General features: G+C 51.9%; 1 protein-coding gene across 1 annotated transcript in view; it reads left to right on the forward strand.

Annotated features, from left to right (window-relative positions):
• Positions 1-13,335, forward strand: part of KIF26B (kinesin family member 26B) — a 516,204-nt gene that overhangs the window by 492,532 nt on the left and 10,337 nt on the right. The window contains exon 12 of the mRNA XM_081486872.1: positions 153-3,564. Coding sequence (XP_081342998.1) covers positions 153-3,564 — 3,412 coding nt within the window. The remainder of the gene's footprint in view (positions 1-152; positions 3,565-13,335) is intronic.

Below are 13,335 nucleotides of genomic sequence, written 5' to 3' on the forward strand. Positions count from 1 at the left end.
GCGGGCATGACGTGCAGAGCTGGGGTGCCTGGCCTGGCACACCTGGGTAATGGCCCAGGGTCTGGATGGCCTGTGTGGAGCCAGTGGCCTCCGCCAGTTGCCTGGCCAGTTGCCTCATGACGCCGCACTAACTGTTTCCCTCTCACTCACAGTACACATCGAGCTCCTCTGGGGGAGAGAGCTCCTGTGAGGAAGGCAGAATGCGCAGGCCCACCCAGCTGAGACCCTTCCATGCCAGGGCCGCCGTCGAGTCAGACTTCCCCATCCCTCACCTGTCCAGCGACCCCGACTACTCCTCCAGCAGTGAGCAGTCCTGCGACACGGTCATCTACATCGGGCCAAACGGCACAGCCCTCTCTGACAAGGAGCTCACCGACAACGAGGGGCCTCCAGACTTTGTCCCTATCGTGCCAGCCCTGCAGAAGGCCAGGGGTGACAGCCGGTCCACGGAGGCTGGAGAGGCCGGTGCTGGCAAATCGGAAAGGGACTGCTTGAAGTGCAACACGTTCGCCGAGCTGCAGGAGAGGTTGGATTGCATCGATGGCAGCGAGGAGCCCGGCAAGTTCCCCTTCGAAGAGCTGCCGGCCCAGTTTGGTGCAGAGCAGGCAAGCAAGAGTGTCCAGTTGAGCCAGGCAGCCGGGGCAAGCCTGCTCTGTGAGTCTGATAAGGAAGATGATGGCTCAGACAGCCAGCTGACAGACAGAGAAGGTGCGGAGCCCCTGGCCTCCAAGGTGCAGAGGAATCACTCCCCAGTCCCTGCTGCATTGCTCACCAACAGCCCCACCCCTGCCTCGCCCCGGAGCGTCCCCGGCAGCAGCAGCCAGTACAGTTCTTCCCAGCTCGCGCAGAGCCCCAGCCTCCGGAGCAGCAGGGAAAGCCTGAACTCCTTCGGCTTTGTGGAAGGCAAGCCCAGGCCCATGGGCTCCCCCAGGCTGGGCATCGCCAGCCTATCCAAGACCTCAGAGTACAAGCCAGCCAGCTCTCCTTCCCAGAGATGCAAAGTCTACACCCAGAAGGGGGTCCTGCCTTCTCCAGCCCCGCTGCCCACCTTGAGCAAGGATTCAGGCATGGTGTCTAGTGAGTCCCTGCTGCAGCCCGAGGTACGCACCCCCCCAGTTGGAATGAGCCCCCAGGTTTTGAAGAAATCCATGTCTACTGGGAGCGAAGGGTTCCCAGAAACCCCTGTGGATGACGATCATCAGGCAGCAACTTCCCCAGATTCCAAGAAGGAGATTCTGAGCACCACGATGGTGACAGTTCAGCAGCCTCTGGAGCTGAATGGTGAGGACGAGCTGGTGTTCACGCTGGTGGAGGAGCTGACCATCAGCGGGGTGCTGGACAGTGGCCGCCCCACCAGCATCATCAGCTTCAACAGCGACTGCTCTGTGCAGGCGTTGGCCTCAGGCTCCCGGCCCGTCAGCATCATCGGCAGTATCAGCGAGGACCTGGAGTGTTACTCAAACGTGGCTCCTGTGTCCGAGGTCAGCATCACGCAGTTCCTGCCCCTCCCAAAGCTGAACCTGGACGAGAAGGCCCGGGAGGCGGGGAGCAGACGTTCCTCCATCAGCTCCTGGCTGAGTGAGATGAGCACAGGAAGTGACAGCGAGCAGCCGTGCCACAGTTTCATAGCGCAGGCGTGTTTTGGGCACGGGGAAGCAATGGCTGATCCTCCAGCCTCGGAGTTCATCAGCAGCATCCAGAACACCGCCGTGGTATGCCGAGAGAAGCCCAAGGCCGGCCCCGACAACCTGCTCATCTTGTCTGAAATGGGGGAAGACTCCTTCAACAAGGCAGCCCCCATCAAAGGCTGCAAGATATCCACCCTGGGCAAGGCCATGGTCACCATCTCTAATACGGCCAGTCTGAGCAACTGCGAAGGGTACATCCCCATGAAGACCAACATTACGGTATACCCCTGCATCGCCATGAGCCCCCGCAACGTCCAGGAGCCTGAGGTGTCCCTAGCCACCGTCAGCTCAGTCCCCAAAGCAGCCCAGTCCCAGGAGAGCAAGGAAAGTGGTGCAAAGAAAGAGATGAAATTTGAGGACCCCTGGCTGAAACGAGAAGAGGAGGTAAAAAAAGAGAATGCTTATCCCAATGAAGAAGGGAGTAGGTTCGAGACAGCCATGGGCCCCCCAAAGCCTGAGGCCAAAGCAGAACAGGACAAGAAGGCCAGCCCCAGCGACAGGCTGAGCAACAGTAGCAGTGAGGTGTCTGCCTCCCCAGGGGCCGACAACTTCAGGAGAGTGGTAGATGGCTGTGAGATGGCCCTGCCCAGCGTGGCTGCCCAGAGCCCCGTGCATCTCAACAAAAGCCTGAAGTCCAGCAGCCTTCCCAGGGCTTTTCAGAAAGCCAGCAGGCAGGAGGAGCTAGACAGTCTCTTCTACCACTGTGCCTCGGAGACCAACGGCATTGGCTCGGCTTCCAGCACCCAGCCCTCCAAGGCCACCCTGGAGAGGAAGGTGGCGTCCCCCAAGCACTGTGTCCTGGCTCGGCCCAAAGGGACTCCCCCGCTGCCCCCTGTCCGGAAGTCCAGCCTGGACCAGAAGAACCGGGCCAGCCCCCAGCACAGCGCCTGCAGCAGCAGCTCCAGCAGCCCCTTGAACCAACCTGCGCCCTTCTTGGCCAGCTTCCCGGATGAGCCCAGCGGCAAGATGAAGGATGCCAGCAGCAGCAGCAGCAAGCTCTTCAGCGCCAAGCTGGAGCAGCTGGCCAGCCGGACCAACTCTCTGGGCAGGACCACAGTCAGCCACTACGAATGCCTCTCGCTGGAGAGGGCCGAGAGCCTGTCCTCCATGAGCTCCCGGCTGCACGCGGGCAAGGACAGCACCATGCCCCGCACAGGGAGGAGCCCGGGCCGCAGTGCTGGGGCCTCGCCCACCAACCCGGGCCCCACGCAGTCGGCCGGGGCCTCGCCCAAGGCCAGCCAGTCCAAGATCTCTGCCGTGAGCAAGCTGCTCCTGGCCAGCCCCAAGGCCCGCAGCCTGTCCACCTCCACCACCAAGACCCTGAGCTTCTCCACCAAGTCCCTACCGCAGGCGGTGGGCCAGAGCTCCGGGCCGCCCCCCGGCGGGAAGCACATGTCCTGGTCCACCCAGTCGCTGAGCCGGAGCCGGGGCTCGGGCCTGGCGTCCAAGCTGCCCCTGCGGGCGGTGAACGGGCGTATATCAGAGCTGCTGCAGGGCGGCGCAGGCGCGCGGGGACCTCCCGGGCGCACAGGGCCCGAGGCGGAGGAGCGCGCAGTCCCCACCGACGAGCGCCCGCCGCCCGCTGCCCCGCTGCCTTCGCCCTACAGCAAGATCACACCGCCGCGCCGGCCCCACCGCTGCAGCAGCGGCCACGGCAGCGACAACAGCAGCGTGCTAAGCGGGGAGCTGCCGCCCGCCATGGGCAAGACGGCGCTCTTCTATCACAGCGGCGGCAGCAGCGGCTACGAGAGCATGATGCGCGACAGCGAGGCCACCGGCAGCGCATCGTCCACCCAGGACTCCATGAGCGAGAACAGCAGCTCCGTGGGTGGGCGCTGCCGCAGCCTCAAAGCCCCAAAGAAGCGCGCCAACTCAGGTAGGCGTGGGCACCTGGCGGGCACGGGGTGGGCCCTGGGATGCAGGGATAGGAGCCGAGGTACCCCTGTCCCCACCACCTGTCACCTGCTGGGGACAGAGCCCATCATTGTCAAAATCGTCCTTCTGTCAGGGTATCACTCAGGCTTCAGGCTGTGATGCTGGTCAGTCTCAGCCCAGGAAGAAGGCAGGCCCCCAGGGCACCGCTCCTCACTCACCAGCCATGGGGGGTGGGGAGCGAGGGTGCTGGAGCGGGAAGAGGCCTCTTCCTGCATGAGATCCCCCCATTCTGGGCCCAGACACCTGGTTTCTCTGCTCAAGGACCAAGAATACTGCAGCTTAGAACCACTCAAGGGATCAGGTCATTGTAGCTATCCTTACGACCCAGTGGCCCCCAGACCCTAGCAGCCATTCTCTGGGGTGGGATAAAGCCCACTTTGTCTCACGGAAGCTGCAGTGGGGGCGGCCCCTCCTCTGCCCCACTGCCCACTCCACATACACTGGTAGAACAGTCAGGCTCCCACCACCGGCCTGAAATATCCAACATTCACACACACACACACACACACACACACACACACAGAGCACATCACCCCCTCACTATGAAACCAAAATGCATGCTTTTGGAGGAAGTCTTTGCTATGTCCAGGAATCTACTATCAAAAGACAAATAAGTCTTCTGGAGGAACTGCTGTGTATAAAGCCCACTGATTTGTTCATTGGAGTTTGGGGGGACATGTGACAGTAAGTTATGGTGGGCAAGGAGAAGAGGACTTAGGTCAGAGCTGATGGCCCAGGTGGCCATAGGGTAGGTGAGGTGAAAGGTCAGTAAAAAGAGAAAGGGGCAAAGAGAGAAGACAGAAGAGACCAAGGATAACTTTAGCTCCTTGAGAATTTTGCTGACTTGTCTTTGCTCTTAAACGGCCTTCGGAGAACTCGCCCCTACTCATCCTTAGTGCGGGACTCCTTTGTAATGAAGCCGTCTCCTGCAGAGCCTCACATGCAATTCTGCACCTTGGTTGATGTGTGAGTAGCCTGTTGTCCAGCCCTCCTAGCCTGTCCTTAGCCACACTGTGATCCTTCTGTGGAACCTGGAGCTCTCAGAAACCATTGCCCAGTGGAATATTGATGCCACCAGCCCATTTGGAATTAAAAGATGAGATGAGACCCAAAAGAAAGGTCTCCTTTTTCCTGCAGCTGCTCCAGCCAGCAATTGCTTCTCAGGTTTTTTTCTCTCAACCCCAGGGTTGCTTTTTTCTATTCTTACACTACAGACAGGCACAAACTCTGGAATATTCCAATTCAGATGTAAGGACTGTGGTCAGTGCAGATGATAAACCATTTGTCTGCCTCAAATTAAAGAAAAACAAAAAAATCTTCAAGGGACAACAGAGTCGTCTTATAATTCTAGATGTTATGAGGTATTAATAGATTGCCCTGTCCACCCATCCCATCGCAGATCATGAAATGCCATGAGGATGTTAGCCTCCCAGCATGTTTGGGAGTCATCATGGCTGTCAGAATCTCAACATTTTTATTTCCCAGGTGTTGTGTGCATCAGGCCTTGATTCACTTTGACGGTGCTCCACATCAGGCCCTTGGCCCTGAATCTCACCACCAGACCTGGGAGCAGAATCCCATATAATACAAATGGAGAACAGAAATCGATTCAGTATGGCATGACAACTGCTGGGTCCTATTTTCAGAGTCAAGGGCATTAAAATGTATTGATAGTGGTTACTAAAAATAACAAGAAAGTTTAAGCCAGAGCCTTTGCCCCTCCCCCTCAAAAAAAGTCTGGCCTTCCCAATACTTGTTTGATAAACCTTATTTATTACAATCTACCCAATCTTGGTCTTCAAAATCCAGATTATTGTGAGACATTTGCTATGTGCTCATGTGCATTTGAATGTTACAGAGTGCTTTCACATACTCTAATTTAGCATCTTGAATCTACCTATCCAGTTTATTCTTTCAATAGCTTTACTCTTTTTTTTTTTTTTTTTTTTTTTACTTGAATTGTTTGGTTTGGCTGTTGCACTGGAGTAGAGGGGAAGAAAAACTAAGGTAACTACTTGGAAAGTGGACCACAGGCTCTGCACATGTCCTTGCTTGGTGCTGCCTCGGTTTGTAAACGTGTTCTATGAGGGCCCCTCGTTAGGTTTGGCTGTTGGTGTGCAATCAGAGCACCAGGCTGGGTGCCAGAGATGGGATTTCATAGAGAGTGCTGAGGGCATCGAACCTCTGTGAGCAGCTGCTGTAGATCCTGGGCTCTCTAATGGATATGGCAGTGGAGATATGCTCCCTGCATGTGAGGTGACCTTGTCTCGCTTATTTATGATTATTATTAAGAGAAATGCTGGCTGTCAGACATGATCAGCATAAATCAAAGGCAACTTCTTTAAGAGAAGCCATAAAGCTCCTCAAAGGAAATTCCTAGCTCAATGGCTGGATTTTACAGTTACTGGAGATTTTGGGAAGTGCACAGGAGGCAAGCAGTCATCTATTAGTGGAGGTTGCTTTCAAATTTGGAAAACTTTAATTCTTTTGTTATCTCCTTAGTGAAAACAAACTAGAAATATATTACTAGGAAGATAACCTTGAGCTATTTGAGTGCTTTGTAGTGCAGGTGGAGAAACCAAACATCCCGATGGTTCACCTTTCCAGTCCCATTCCTGGAGATCCGTGCTGGTGGAGAGTGAGCAGAATTGGGCTTCTCCTATGGGCATGGTGCAGTGGGAAGACTGAGCTAGAAAGACAGGAGACTTGGGGTCTTGGGCTGTGTGACATTTAGGGAATAACTATACTTTCTAGGCTTCAGTTCTCATGTAAAACAAAGGGGTTGGTAGAGAACCACCACGACCTCTCTATGCTCACATTGTATAAGATGATGCAAATAACATAAAGAGTATTGGTAATAATATGACTTCCTTTCCATAAGATGATGCATAGTCAATGGGATTTATCTTTAAGTTGTTAAACATTGATCAGACCTCTTCTGTGCTGTTAGAGCTTAGTGATATGAAAGTCACAAGTATGTTTGGGAAGGGGCAGGCAGCATAGAAAACCAAGCCACTGTGAGAAGTATGTAATCTCATTGGAGTGTAAGGACAAAGAACATGAAACAGAGAACAGTGAACCAGGAACCAAGACGCATTGCCAAGTGCTGAGTGAGGAAGTGAGGGCTAAAGGGAAGGAAATATTTAGACAAAGATGGCCCAGAGCAGTTCAAGGAGGCTATAGGGAAACACTGGGATTGAGCCAGGCCTTGAAGGGTGATGGAACAAAGGGCATTGTCAGCTGAGGCAGCTTGGGGCAGTAAGAGCATGGTTTATGGACAGCAGAGTGGGATTAACTCAACAAGGGTAATATTCTTAATGGATGTGATGATAAACAGAAAACATAAGCCCAGATCAAGTTATTCCTTGAACATCTGGCAACTATGATAAAAATTATTGCAGTTGGCACTGAGGAGTCATTTATAGGTTCTTGGTTGAGAGTGTCATAAGGTGACAGAAGCTGTGGGTTGCTTTCTGTTGATGGATTTTCATCTATCTCTCCACCGTTCCTTGCCAGCCTCTCTGTGACAGGTGCGCAGACATGTAGGTGTAACTGTTAGGCATGAAGTAGAGTTATGACAGCCAGTCCAGGTAGGGAGCAAATGTTCAACCTGTCCATAGGTTAGCAACTGAAATCAGTTGCTAAAAGTATATGAATCAGTGATGGGTGGTGTATGGTGTGGCTGCATCAGCTGGGCCCCACCTGAGGCCCCAGCTTTCCACTGATAGCTCATTTACGTCACCCATCGCGTGGGCCCTCCCTGACTCTCTCTCTCTCTTCTTCCTCATGTACCTGACACTTGACCCCATACCTGGTGTGTTACCCCCGTGGCTTCTTTCTTTCTCCCCACTTGTCTCTCAGGCTGGCTGGGGAAATATGAAAATTAGATTAGGTCTGAGTGAAGTTCATTTCCACTGCAGCCAGCCCCAGTGTGGTGTGACCCCGCACCCAGAAAGCCCAGGAGAGAAGCCAGCCAGGGAGCATGTCGGTTCCGAGATGCACCCAGGGCTTGACCTGCGTGGCAGGAGCTTCTTTGAGGCCTGTTCAGCACTTGACTCAGCCTGTCGAGTCCCTAGCGCTGGGCTGGGGCAGGTTACCATGAATCAGGTGGACACTGTTGATTGATTCATTGGTTGGTTGGCTGGCTGGTAGTGTGGTCCTACAAGTTAACTGAGTTCTTTTCTATGTACTTCTGATCGCTTGCCCTGCTGGTGACCTGTGTTTTAAACACTGAGCATAACCTCTTATTTTCTTTCCCACTCTAAGCACCAAATGCTATGCCTTCTCTTCTCTGGGAGCTGAGTAAACGTTACTGACTGACGGGTTGCCAGGTTCAGTTTACAGATCCTCTGCACCAGAATCTGGGACTGGTTACTCCTCCAAGGCCCTAGAGCACCGTACTTCACTCTGTCCCCTCCCCGTGGTCCATTCGGTTCTCAGGTGCAATCTTAGTTTGTTTTAATGGATTTCAGGAAACACAGTGGTCTCTAGCTTAATGGAAACAGGGCTAAGGCAAGTGGCTTGCTGGCCAATTTAAGATTTCTAGAGTGTTTCTAAGAGACTTCATCTAGAAACAGATGAGAAAGCGTTCTAAATAAGACAGGCTTTTTGACAATAAGTTGGGAAAAAATAGAAATCTGGCTCCCTAAGACACTGAGGAAGCTCCTTAGAGTGCAGTGTGGGCGGGGGTGGGTGTGGGGCTGAGAGGCACCGAGTGAGGATGTGAGGGGCCTGGGCTCTGCCCAGAGGAGAGGTCCATGGCCGGCCATCTCCCCTCCCTCCTCCTCTTCCTCTCCAGCCTGGGACAAGCTCACTCATCAGTTCGAGCCCTACAGCTGCCCATGCAGCCACATCTGCATCCATCTGGGAGGCCCTGGGGCTGGCTCTTGCTGGTCTGCAAATCCACGCTCACTGATCTTTCCCCTCTCCCTCCTCATTGCTGATGCCTGGGTGGCCTTTCAGCATTGGTGCTTTCTGCTTTTTGACTGTCTTCCTAGTGATGGTTCCCTGGGTCAGAATGAAGATGGAGGGTGATGGCAGGAAAACTGATATGGTGGGTTCTCTGTGGGCGGTCGGGGTAGGCATCTGTGTATTCCCCATGGCGTGTTGTGATGCCTCGGTGCTCAGAACGCTCGTGTTTTCTCACATTTGACCTAAGAAGCAGCATCTTCAGATTTACTGTGGACACTTTTATCTGCACTCAGTGATGGTAAAAATGGACGGCCTGACATCAGACTCCTTGCTGGGGTCATCAACGCTGTGGAGAATAGGGTGGGATGAGCCATGAGAGGTTTGGGGGCCCCTCCGAACACATTCAGCTGGCAGCCAAGCCTGGAGTGGCTGGAGGAGTGGGGGTTTCAGGTCACATTTGAGCCATTTCATGCAGCAAAACTGTTGGCACTTATCAACTTTAGTGTTTTGGTTTTGTTTTTTTTTTTAACACTTGACATTTCCATGTCCATAGAGTGTGCTGGGCTGATGAGCAGGGAGTGATAGAGAAGAAATCCTTCTGATGACCCACTGGCATCAGGGGGGAGGTTGGTTCAGGACGAGTCATCCCAAACCAGACAGCTGCATCTGACAGGCCCTGCACCACTATACCTTGATTAAGGTGCTTCCCCACAGCTTCCTTCAGTAGATGCTTCCCCGACCTTCCAGAAGCCTGGAACAGAGTGGTCACTGGCAGGCACTGGGCTCAGTAGAGAGCAGGAAGCATCTTCTTGAGAGCATGTCAAAAATCCAAGAACTCATATTTCTATGGGGACCCAGATCAAAGCCCTGTGGTCAGTTCTCTCCAAGTGATGATATGGCATTTTGGCACCATTGTTTCCTGTGCCATTTCCAGCAGAGCGAGGGCACCATCTCTCCCTCTGAAATTTCCTTCATAGCATTAAACTCCATTTCCTCTGGTCTGACCACATTCCCCTGGCCCCTGTCCTCAATTTTCCCCATCACACCCCAAGTAAGACTCCCAGTGTACCTCTGGAGGAGATGTGAGGGGTGGGCAGGCCCCTCAATAGTGGGTGCAAGTTCTGGATGATATCAGTTCATTCGTGGACCTGATTGAGCAGTGGCCAAGTTCAGAACGAACCTCCATCCATAGTACTTCAGGCAGTCTGTCTATCAGATCTGATCCCTTGAATCCATTTCTCACTTCCACTGTATAATCGTAAGGGATTTGATCTAGGTCATACCTGAATGGTCTAGTGGTTTTCCCTACTTTCTTCAATTTAAGTCTGAATTTGGCAATAAGGAGTTCATGATCTGAGCCACAGTCAGCTCCTGGTTTTGTTTTTGCTGACTGTATAGAGCTTCTCCATCTTCAGCTGCAAAGAATATAATCACTCTGATTTCAGTATTGACCATCTGGTGATGTCCATGTGTAGAGTCTTCTCTTGTGTTGTTGGAAGAAGGTGTTTGCTATGACCAGTGCGTTCTCTTGGCAAAACTCTATTAGCCTTTGCCCTGCTTCATTCTGTACTCCAAGGCCAAATTTGCCTTGACTTAGTTTTCTGGGTGTGATTCAGAAAACTAAGATCATGGCATCTTGTCCCATCACTTTATGGCAAATAGATGGGAAAATAGTGGAAACAGTGACAGATTTTATTTTTTTTTGGAGGAGGGGGGCTCTAAAATCACTGCGAATGGTGACTGCAGCCATGAAATTAAAAGACGCTTGCTCTTTGAAAGAAAAGTTATGACCAACCTAGACAGCATATTAAAGAACAGAGACATTACTTTGTCAATAAAGGTCCATCTAGTCAAAGCTGTGGTTTTTCCAGTAGTCATGTATGGATGTGAGAGTTGGACTATAAAGAAAGCTGAGTGCCGAAGAATTGATGCTTTCAAACTGTGGTGTTGGAGAAGAGTCTTGAGAGTCTCTTGGACAGCAAGGAGATCCAACCAGTCAATTCTAAAGGAAATCAGTTCTGAATATTCATTGGAAGGACTGATGCTGAAGCTGAAACTCCAATACTTTGGCCACCTGATGCGAAGAACTGACTCATGTGAAAAGACCCTGATGCTGGGAAAGATTGAAGGCAAGAGGAGAAGGGGACGACAGAGGAGGAGATCGTTGGATGGCATCACTGATTCAGTGGACATGAGTTTGAGTAAACTCTGGGAGATGGTGATGGACAGGGAGGTCTGGCCTGCTGCAGTCCATGGGGTCGCAAAGAGTCAGACACGACTGAGCGACTGAACTGAAGTTCAGAACTCTAAGGAAATCCAAGATAGCCAGTCATTACACACAGGAGAAGCCCTTAGACTGCAATTCACCTGACATTGGGCACTCACTTCTCACCCTGGCAGGGCTTGATTAACATGGTGAGAAAGTTGAGAAGATTGCAAAAAAGCATGGAAAAAAGATAACAGAAATTAGCCTTCAGAATATCTCTATCAGGCTATCGTAGCCCTATAAAATATCATTCATTCTCTTCCTTCAGGCTTCTTTACTTTTCTCTCACCAATCAGGGTGATCTTTGCTCTCATCTCATAGGGTGCCCTGGAGAGATGAGGAGGCTAATAGAAAGTGACCCTAATTCCTGATATTTTCCCATCTGTGGTAACGAGACTCCTCGGTGTTCCCCAATGGGCCCTGCCTCCTGGCATCACCCTTGATTCATCCCCTCCCATTCTTTACTAGGGTTGGTCTCTGTGTCCAATTGAATAAGGTAGATGAAAGTGATGGTTATGTCACTTTCAAGATTAGGTTGTGAAAGACACTGGAGCTGCTCTTTCTTGCTCTGGATAGACTAGCTGCCATGCCATAAATAGCCCTGTGCAGAGGCCCACCAGGCAATGCACTGAAACTCCTGCCAACAGCCATGACAGTGAGCTTAGAAGTGGATGCTCCAGCCACAGTCAAGCCTTCAGATGATGGTAGCCCCCACCTCATGAGCTGAAAACTTGACTGCAGATCACGAGAGACCCTGAGCCAAAACTACCTGCTCCATCAGCCTCTCCCAGATCCCTGCCTCATAGGAATGTGTGAGAGAACCAACATTTGTTATTTTTACCTGCTGGGTTTAGGGTAATTGGACACACAGTGATAGATAAGTGATACACCACCCATCCCATGAGCCTCCTCAGGTCCTCCCCTTTTTCTCACATAAACAGATTCTTAGAGTCATCCCAGAAAAGTCTGGACCCAGGCACCCAGTGAGATGGGTGCACTGAGATGCCCATATACCTTCCCAGATGGTGCCAGTGGTAAAGAATCCACCTGCAGTACAGGAGCCACAGGAGACATGGGTTCAAACCCTGGGTCAGGAAGATCCCCTGGAGGAGGGCATGGCAACCTACTCCAGTAGTCTTATCTGGAGAATCCCCATGGACAGAGGAGCTTGGCAGACTACAGTCCATAGGGTCACAAAGAGTTGGGCACGACTGAAGCAATTTAGCACTTGCAGCATGCACGATGCCCATACAATATATCTCCCTAGGGGCTGAGTATACATTATCCAACTGAGAAAACAGGGCTTACCAGAAGTCCCATCACAAGTGTTTGCAGCCTGAGGAACGAGGGCCAAGTCTCGACCTGAAGGATGCTCAGACTCTCCTTGTCTTTGAGAGCTGAACATCTTCCCACTGATGCTCGGTGTTCTTTGGCCTCCATGCATGTTCTGCAGCAGCCATGTCTCACTTGAGCTGAGCCCCAAAGGTAGAACCGCTTGCTCAGAGTCAGCTGGCTTGATCAGACCAATTTAAAAAAACCTAAACTACTGGCTAGTTCATTTCCATTGTAAGGGAGATAGATATTTACTTCAGTGGTTGACATCTTCAGTGGTTGACACTTCCTAGTTTCATAAGTTAGTGTGTGTGTGTATGCATGTGTGTTTGCACATGCATACATACACAAGATAAAGATCTAGCCCCCCAAGATGAGATTTGATATGAAACCAAGGGAGCCTAGAAGACAGAGTATGCTCTGTAGGGAAAGTTAACTTTGGTGTTTATAGTCCCTCGTTGTCTCCTGAAGGAAAGACCGCTCACCCGCACTCTGAACAGGCATGTACTGCCCTGAAGTCTGCACCACCACCTCTGCTACCACCTGGAGCTGCAGGTAGTGGCTTTTCACATTCCTAGCTCCCTAGGTTGGTGAGAAGGTCATCCTGTGCCTTGGGCCCCTGGTTCTGTTTCAAAGAGTTCTGGCTCTTTTTCTTTCTGAGCTTGTGATATTTTAAGCTTTCCTTAGCAGTCACTGGATCTCTTGAAGTTGGAGAAAATTACAGTGTCTTTCTCTTTGGAAGGGTCATCACATCAAACAGGCCGCACTGGCCTAGCATGCAACAAGCGGAACCAACTGGAATCGAGGAGGAAGAGAGAGGGAGAGTGGGGGAGAGAGGGCACTCACTCCTTCAGAGTTCCCCAAACACCACAAGGATGGTGCTATAAGGACCAGCGCTTCCCCCAACAGCAGCCCACTGACCAATATAGCCCATCTCCCAGAGCCTCCAGAAAAGTCTCAGTGCTTTGTATCCTTCGTATTCTCAGGGCTGCCATATCATGGTGTGTATGTTCTCTTGCCCTCCTTCACTCTAACTCAAATCTGAGTTTAATGAGGTCCATTCTGGTAGCTCAGGCGGTAAAGCATCTGCCTATAATGCAGGAGACCTGGGTTCGATCCCTGGTTTGGGAAGATCCACTGGAGAAGGGACTGACAACCCAATCCAGTATTCTTGCCTGAAGAATTCCATGCACAGAGGAGGCC

The sequence above is a fragment of the Giraffa tippelskirchi genome, chromosome 5 (genome assembly GCF_054371585.1).
Source record: "Giraffa tippelskirchi isolate mGirTip1 chromosome 5, T2T-mGirTip1v1.2.pri, whole genome shotgun sequence".
Taxonomy (NCBI): domain Eukaryota; kingdom Metazoa; phylum Chordata; class Mammalia; order Artiodactyla; family Giraffidae; genus Giraffa; species Giraffa tippelskirchi.